General features: G+C 37.6%; 1 protein-coding gene across 1 annotated transcript in view; it reads left to right on the forward strand.

Annotated features, from left to right (window-relative positions):
- The window catches only part of SLCO1C1 (solute carrier organic anion transporter family member 1C1), a 54153-nt gene extending 46496 nt beyond the window's left edge, over positions 1-7657 (forward strand). Inside the window, exons 14-15 of the mRNA XM_049882597.1 lie at positions 5701-5818; positions 7312-7657. Coding sequence (XP_049738554.1) covers positions 5701-5818; positions 7312-7534 — 341 coding nt within the window. The 3' untranslated portion in view covers positions 7535-7657. The remainder of the gene's footprint in view (positions 1-5700; positions 5819-7311) is intronic.
- Positions 7658-9292: the final 1635 nt, after the last annotated feature.

Consider the following 9292-nt stretch of genomic DNA (forward strand, 5'->3'; position numbering starts at 1 on the left):
TGGGGGGCTCATCTTCCAGTGCTATAACAGACAATGTTCTGCTGCTATTCATAAGGCTTTCACTAGCTAACTCTTTTCAGAAGTAGACTGCCGGGTCCTTCTTCCTACACTGTGGTAAGTCCACATAATAGAATACTACGCAGCTGTGAGTAGGAATGGGGAAAATCGATAATTTTACCAAGGGATCTCCGGTGTATAGTATTAAGTGAAAAGAAGCAAAATGCAGAGCAATTTTGTACCATAATACTGTAAAAATGGCATGGTGGGGGCATCTGTCCTTCTCTAGCTTCACAAAAGGGAAGGAGAATCAAGAACAATAGCCCCAGGCTGATTCCTATGAGGCAGGGGTCAGACATATCTCCTCTCTCCAATCTTTTTTACCAGTTCTGACACCAGCCATTTCCCCTGCAGTACTCACTACGTCTCTGCTGGGCTCGATAATTCATTGCAGTGCCCACGGAGAACTCACAGACCATACGATTATGGAGTTTATTCATTTATTAGGGAATTAAAAGGGTTACAATTCAGGATCAGGAATGACTCAGGATACAGTTTTTTGGTCAGGACAGATTCTCAGCTGTGCCCACATGCAGGCCTCTCCCTCAGTCCCTGGGCCTCTCAGGCTGGCCTCTTCCCTCCTCTGGCAAGTGATACAAATCTCTTTAGCTCTGCTGATAAGTGCCCAGAGGTAACCCACTCTGCCAGGAAGCCTCCTGCCCAAAGGCACTCAGCTCCATCACTCCAAGGGTCAGCAAGCCAACTGTAACCACCTTGCTCAGTGGGCTGGGAAGTCCACTGTGCCCTCTTGTGCTGGTCTCCTGGTTCTGCTGCCCCTGTTTCTCTGCCACTGCTTCTTGACGTCTTGTGCCATCTCTGGTGTTACAGCTTCCTCTCTGTCTCCCTGGGTCTAGGAGGTTCTCAGTGCAGGGAACCTGGATCCAAAGTATGCGCTCCACCTCCAGCTCTTCTTGCTGGTAATGAGGTCCCCCATTTCCACCTCTGGGGTGGGCCATTTTCAGTCTAGTGGGATGCAAAACTGACCAATCCCCTTGTTAGGGTGCCATGCACCTTATATACATTATTAGCAGGCTGTCCAATCTTCTCGACATGCCACAAGCACCTTATTTGCATAGTCCCACTCAATCATTTAGTGGAAGTTACAAGACCATGGCTAGAAAGGCCAAATAAAAGTGATTCATCACTCTGCAAATACCTTTTGCATAAAAAGTGTGGGAAGGTGGAAATACTATACACACATACAAAGGTATTTGCTCTTATTTAAAGAAAGAAACAACAGAAGTATAAACTAATAACTAATAAAGATTTAGTTACCCATATCAGAAAAAGAGAAGAGGAAGTAGAGGATAGGATAGAATAGAGACTTTATATAGTAACTTGTTATATAATTTTAAATTATGTAAAATTCTGATATAATTTAAAAAAAAAACAAATTTAAAAGTAACAAAGAAATCGTTAAAAAACAAATCTAAAACTAGCTGTATATTGTATTGATGACATAACCATACCCTCCCAAAAAAAGCCTTCAAAACTTTAAAAAATAACATTTTTACCAAATCCTCATGGCTTAAGTGTATTTATAATCTTGTCCTTAGTACTAACACTGGTTCTGTTAGGTTGAGACAATTGTATATTTTAATATAAAGTAAATAAAATGTTTTATTAATATCATTAGGTGTTACTATTTTCAGCAAAATAAAAAAGTGGTAAAAGTATACAGTAAAATAATTCAGTAAAACCAATTCTTAAATTTGAATTTAAAATATTAATATGAATTCATTTTTTTATTTTAAACTAATGCATATTTTATAGCTCTGTCTCCTGAAAAAAGTAGGAGGTATGGTAACCAAGAAGAAATGAGCACCCATAGAACTCCATCTGTGATATTAAATATGATTTCCCAATAAAGCAATAATGACACCTTGGAGAATGATGGATTCAAGGTCTCGTACTGATTTAAATACATAAGATGCTATAGGACATCTTTTGGGGCTGAAAAGTGAGAAAGCTATCACAGACTAATAGGAACATGTCAAAAATGTAAATAACCAATTTGAGGAGATTGGCCTAAGGCAAGATAATTGAGAAACAAAACAAATAATAATAATGGCTGCTGTACACTGAAATACATCAAATGTCTAAAAAGTTTACATGATACTTAAAAAAATTTGGAGAACATTGGGGCACTAACTTGTTTTGCTTAAAATTGATAAAGGGAAAGAATCACCCTGCCTTTCTACAATTCACTATTTTTCAAAGGAATCAAATAATCAAAGAAGGAAAATTATCCTTTATAGAAAAATCGCAAATAAAGTCTACAGAAGTAAGAATAAATTTTTTTTTTAGTTTTTATTGAGAAGATAATTTTTTTTGATCCAAAATTCAATTAAGGATCACACATTGCATTTAGTTAGTTATCTTGTTTTTTTTTAATGTTCAGCAATCCCCTGATCTTTTGTTATCTTTTGTGATACTTCATTTCTCAAAAGGCAGAGCCAATTGTTTTGTAAAATACCCCACCATTTGGATTTTCCTGTTGGTTCATGTTTAATTATATTCAGATTAAATATTTTTGGCAAGAATACTACACAGGTGATATTGTGTGTTTCTCAGTATATCCCATCAGGAAACACGTAAGTTTAGCCTTTGCAATCATTGGAGATTTTAAGTTTGATGTTTTGGTGGAGGTGATTTCTGCCAGTTTTCTCTATTATAAAATTCATTTTGTAATTAATAAGTACTGTGTGATGTGATACTTTGAGACCATGTGAATATTCTGTTTCCCAAAAATCTTTCACCCAAAGTTTAATTGATGATTCTTGATTGAATCAAAAGTTATGTGGAATCTATTTCCATAGTACTTTAAATAGAAAATATTTTAAAATATGTTCCATTTGTTATTAAAGAATAACACTTTTTTGACTGACACTTTGTACCTGAAACTTATAGGCATCATAACTATTCCTTGACAATTTTAAAAATTCAATGAGATGATTTTATTCTATTTAAGCATACAAAGCAGTTTTCTAACAGAAGGCAACATACATTAAAAAAAGAAAGGCTAAAATCTCAAATGCCAAAAAGTTCCAGGCAGCTGATGTAAATCAAGTAAAGAAGTTCAGTGAAGAAGCTGTATGCAGCTGGAGAGTGAACTTCTCTACGTGGAGGGTAGCGAGTGATGTCTGTTAGGCCATGGTAACAGCTCTAGCCAACTATTAACATGGACTACCAGATATCAAACCTTTTAAGAGCATCCAGAAATCTGGGTTTTTATGTGATATCTCCTGGCTTTTAAATATTGGCTACTAATTTAAAAAAAAAAAAAAAAATCCTGGGCAGACTAAAGAACAAATATTAACAGACCGCCAGTTTGACATACAAAATACAAAACCGAGTTGTGAACAGACTGCGTGATGAAACATATTTTGATAAAAACTGCAAAAACTAGTGGAATATATCTAATTTGGTCTTTCTAAAGTTCAGGATCTCTCTGAATCTCCACAATTGTGTAGATCCTAGTGGGTATTAGACGTGATGTCTGTCATATATAAATTTAAGATGAGAAATCAATTAATATGCTTGTGGTTAAATTTGTATAAGAGAGACATTTGTGTTCCCTAAAGAAGAATTAAACTGTCAACAAGAATTTATTGAGAACCGACTAGGGCTTGTAGCATGAGTAAGGAAGACATGTTCAATACCCCCATGGAGCTTGTAGTCTAGCAGGAAAGGCAGGCAGTAAACAGACATTGCAGGAGCATTGAATGTTTTGAAAGAAGTACAAGTGCTATGGGATGTAGAGCAAAAGGAATGACTGCAGTTCAGAGTGTCCAGAAATAGGTTTTCCTAAAGGAATAACATTTAATCTGTGATTCAAAGGGTGAGTCAGTATTAAGAAGAAGAAAAAAAGAAAAAGGAAAAGTGTTTCCAACTAAGAAATGTATACCCTCAGACTTTAAAGCACAGATAAGAACTTTAAGGGGCAGAGAATTTAAAGTTAATGGTGATGAAACAATACGGATAGAGACAATATCTTAGTTTTTTATCTAGTGCTGCTATAACAAAAATACCACAAGTAGATGGCTTTAACAAAGAGAAGTTTATTCTCTCACAGTTTAGGAGGCTAGAGGTTTGGATTCAGGGTGCTCCAAAGGAAGTCAGGATTCAAAATGTCAGGATTCAGAAAGCTCCAGAGGAAGGCTTCCTCTCTGTTGGCTCTGGGGAAAGTCCTTGTCATCAGTCTTCGCCTGGACCAGGAGTTTCTCAGCACAGGGACCCCAGGTCCAAAGGGAGCACGCCACTCCTGGCTCTTCTTGCTTAGTGGTAATGAGGTCCCTCTTCTCCCTGCTTTTCTTTCTTTTATATCTCAAAAGAGATTGACTTAACATACAACCTAATCCTGTAGAGTGTGTCCTGCCTCATTAACATAACTGCCTCTAATCCTGCCTCACTAACATCATAGGGGTTAGTATTTACAACACATAGGAAAATTACATCAGATCACAAAATGGAGGACAATCACACAATACTGGGAATCATGGCCTATCCAAGTTGACACACATTTTTGGAGGGACACAATTCAATCCATAACAGACAGTAAGAATGGTGATACAATGTGATATATGTAACCTTTCTCACACACATGTAAATACTGTTGAAAGGGTGTATGTTTTGTGGTGTATATTTTCACCAAAAAAAAATATACGTATACATATATATATATATTTTTTTTTTTTTTTAAAGAAAACTATAGAAGGCATACAGGCGAGAGGGAGAACATTTATAAGCACTGAAAGAAATCCAGTGAAGTTGGAGTCTGAGCTATAAAGCACTGAATGTTGTCTGAAATGAGGCTGGAAATGTAGGCAGGGCCCAGTAGCCAGTTAGCAACTCTGTATTAGAACAAATGTCTTGAGAAATCATTTATTTACACAAATTATTCAGCACCTTTCTAAGGAATAGATTGGAGAGGATGAAGTAAGGAAGTGGGAATAATCATGAATTGGCTGTTGCTTTAAATTAGAACAGAGGTAGTGGCAGATAGGAATGGATAGAAAAGAATGTATTTAAGTTATACCTTAACCAAAACCTAACTCATTGCCACTGAGGATTCTGAGTCATGGCAACCCTATGTGTTACAGAATAGATTTTCTCCGTAGGATTTTCTTGGCTGTAATCTTTATGGAAGCAGATCACCAGATCTTTCTTCCACGGTGCCATGGGGTGGGTTTGTACCGTCAACCTTTAAGCTAGCAGCCAAATACAATAAGGGACTTTTTGTTATACCTAGGAGGCAAAGTTGACATGATTTGGGAGCAGATTAAACGTAGTGGCAGTCATAGACAGTGGGAGGATTCAAAGATGACTTCCAAACTTATAACTTTAGCAACTGGGTGACAAGTCTGGGTGGGAAGATGGTGAGCTCTGTTCAGTTTTGAAGTGCCTGAGAGACATATTCCCAGAGGCAACCAAATGGCAGTTATTCCAGGAGACTGGAGTTTAGGAGAAGAGATTGGGGTAAAGAGAGAGACTTTGGAGATTTCAGCATGTAGTTAATGCCATTTCATCTCCCAAACACTAATTATTGGACTATAACTAAGTGGTTCTAGATAACCATTCATTATAGGATTACCAAAAAGATATGCATATGTTCGTGGAAGTAATTATTTGGTTTTTTCACAGCAGGCATCCCAGCTCCGGTGTATTTTGGAGTTTTGATTGACACTTCATGCCTCAAATGGGGATTTAAAAGATGTGGAAGTAGAGGATCCTGTAGATTATACGATTCAAATGCTTTCAGGTACCGTATCTAACATGTTCCTGTGCCTCACCGCTTCAATATCCCAGGTTTGCACAATGCAGCAAACGCTGATAGTTTCCCACGTAGTTTCACAGCCTGTAAGAAGAAGGATAGTTGAATTAAAATGTGTGATCTGTTTTATAGGATCGTATTATTATTTGGTTATTTGGATAGTTCTTTGATTTTATATTCCCCATACCTAATCTTGACTCCCATTTTAGATGAGTAACCTTTTTTTTTTTTAAATCCGACATAAAATTCCAGAAGAGAGTAGAAATCTGAAAATTTATGCACACAAATGGGTAAGTAATTCCCAGAAACTCAGAAGCATTTAAATTTAGGTCACAGTTTTGGTTTAATTCCATTCTTTTTCAAACTGAGCCAAACTGTACCATTTACGTCAAATATAATCCCCCTGGGCAAGAGTTGGATTTGGCTCTAAATCTGTCCGGATTTTATTGCCAAACTGATGTTCAATTATTCCAGTACTTGAAATGCATAAAAGTAAAAGGTTTCCTCTGTTTGTGAGAGTGGGTATTGGTGTTGAGGGCATGGCTTTTCACTATGATACCGTTCAGTTCAATTCATCAAATATTTAGTCCCCTTATTGATTGAAGCAGTGCTTCAATGGCTAAAAAGCAAGGGTTTTTTTTTTAGACTTACAAGTGGAGCATTTTCTAGAGAAATAAACTTGGTACTGATCCATGAAAGTTGGATGTGAATTGAGCAGATCATCTCTGAGTGATTTAACAGGCTTTGATGTTATGTGAGAAACTTATTTTAGTCTTTGAAGGGGACTTGATCTGTGAGTATAATTTGGGATTTACTCACATTCGCTAAGGCTGCATTCACTTCAACATAGAGACAATCCAACTCAATCAAAGGCTGAGAGTGTGTTTACAGGGGGACTAGAATGACCCATTTAACCTCTCCTTCCACACTTTAGTGCTTCTGACGGAGTGTGGAACTAAAGACTAATCGTGGAAGGAACTGATTTAAATCCCTGGGTCATTAAGTCAGTCTGCTCTCCTGAGAGCACTGATTCCCCTTAGTATTGCTTCATGTGGTTTTTTCCCATGAAGTGAACTTGGGTAAGGTCTGAGGGACAGTAACCACATGGTTTATCATTCAAACCTGAACACTGGGGAGTGAAGGGGCACAATTAAAAATTACACTAGGGAAACAGTAACGCAAACTGGGGTTGTTTAGGGCAAAGAGGGGTGTGGTCACTCAGTCTAAGGTAACGACTTACCAGAGGATGGAAACGATTAAGTAATTTAGTAGTAACTGAAAATGATGGTACTACTAAGAAATTGCTTTATGTTAACAAATTGCCTTCGGTGATCTGTCTGTGTGTGCTCATAGAAAGGGCTTTTATAGCCACTGGATCTTCATTTTTAAAGAAAACCAAAATCTTACTACGTTTCTTTTCCATTTGATTTCAAGCTGGGTAGTTGCAATAATTGTAACTGAGATTTTCTCTCTTCTTCTAGACATATATATCTGGGACTAACTGTGATGCTGGGCACAGTGTCCATTTTCCTAAGTATTGCAGTGCTTTTTATTTTAAAGAAGAAATATGTTTTAAAACATAGAAATTTTCTAACCGAGAGGAAAAGAACAGTCATCTCTACAAGAATCATGAAGGAAAATTGTACTATCAATGACCATTTTCTACAACCCAACTATTGGCCAGGCAAGGAAACACGGCTTTAGAAAAAGGGTACCTTGAAGCCATGTTTTCTAATTTCCGGAACTTCTGCAAACAATTTTTAATAAAATGTGCTTTACATGTGTAAATTCTTTCTCCTTTCAAAAACTTTCTGTTTTGTTTTTGACCCTAGGTATGTGTTAGATAATATACTGGATAACAAATGTAATGAAGCATATTACAGAAGATGCAAATGATAAAATTAACCACAAACATTTTAATTCACTACAAATTCCTTATATTACTTATTCATGCTGCTTAATTTTGCCTTGTGCCCATCGGGATGTTAGCTGTATTACTGGTAGAACAAATTTCCCTGTTGTCTAGTGGTTATGTGTAACAATTTCTAAAGGAGATACTTATCTAGGGTAAGAGAATACTGCTAGAAAGTTAAGCAACATCTTGGTTTCCTTCAAGTAGCACTGTAATGATGATTTTAGGATAGAGTCAGAACATGCAGAGGAAGATTGAATGTCAAGTTCCTTTCTTTTGAAATACAATAATTGCTATGGAAACGTGTAGTGTCAAAGGACCTTGGGAGATTTGGATTTTGGGTTGCAGCTCTTCTCCTGTTCATTTGCATGTTCTGTATGTGTCTGTGTGATGGAGTCTTGGTGGCGTAGTGGTTGAGATCTCAGCTGCTAACCAAAAGGTCAGCAGTTTGAATCCACCAGCTGCTCCTTGAAAACCCTATGGAACAGATCTACTCTGTCCTATTGGGTCACTATGAATTGGAATTGACTTGATGGCAACGGGTTTTTTTTCTTTCTTTTTTTTTTTTTTGGTATGTGCTGACACTATGAGTGACCATAAGTATAAAGTAATAAAATTAATGTTAACATACTTTTTTGTCCTTCTGTAAATTCAATGGATTAAAAAAAATATTGTCAAATACAACCCCACCCATTTTTAACATATGTAAGCAGCTCCCTACTTCTGCACATGATTTGTTCCTAAACATACGTTTGAAAGTTGAATTCCAAAAGTCTACACTGAATTTAGATTTGATAATGGGAATGTTTTCTGATGGGTGGGTGGTGATAAGACTGGGTGTGATTCCTTCTAGGGCTACACCTGCCACCCACCACAGGGCCTGAGGGGCTTCCAGGAAGGAGGCTGCCATTGGTACAGCTGGCAGATTGCTCTCTGCTTCTCTGGAACTGAAAAAGCCAACAGGGATTTACTCTTCCCTGACTTCTGGCATTCTTCTGACTAGGAGTAGATGAATGAGCAGTCTACCATGTTTAATCCTCAGCCCTATAATGCACTATTTCTTCTGCCATCACAGCTGCATAAGAGGGGCCTGTCCCTCCCAACAAAGGCAGACTTAAGGTGGAGACCACCCGCCCTAGTGAAGCACCCTATTGAGTTATCTCCAGCTCACAATCCAATACTGTCTGCGCTATGGAAGCCCTGCACCAATCCAGATAAGACAGGTGGAAGGAAAAGGTGAGCTAGGAAAGAAACTCTGGAAGGTATTCCTGTATGAGTGAGCCCAAGGGTTCTAGAAATTCTCAAGGAGAGGAAACTGACTTGACCAAGGAGATTTTCAAGAACAGAATGGGGATGTATAACCCTAGTATGTGCCAGTCACTCTGAAAACTATATCACTTAAGCTTTATAGCATTCTTGGTGTGAAAATCCCATTTTACGGGTGATAAAACTAAGGCAGGGGAGTCTAGGTAAATTACTTAACCTTGGAGGACAGTGCCAGACTGAAACCCAAGCCTAAATCTAAAATTCACTTTCTACTATAAAACTGG

This window comes from Elephas maximus, chromosome 4 (genome assembly GCF_024166365.1).
Source record: "Elephas maximus indicus isolate mEleMax1 chromosome 4, mEleMax1 primary haplotype, whole genome shotgun sequence".
Classification (NCBI taxonomy): Eukaryota; Metazoa; Chordata; class Mammalia; order Proboscidea; family Elephantidae; genus Elephas; species Elephas maximus.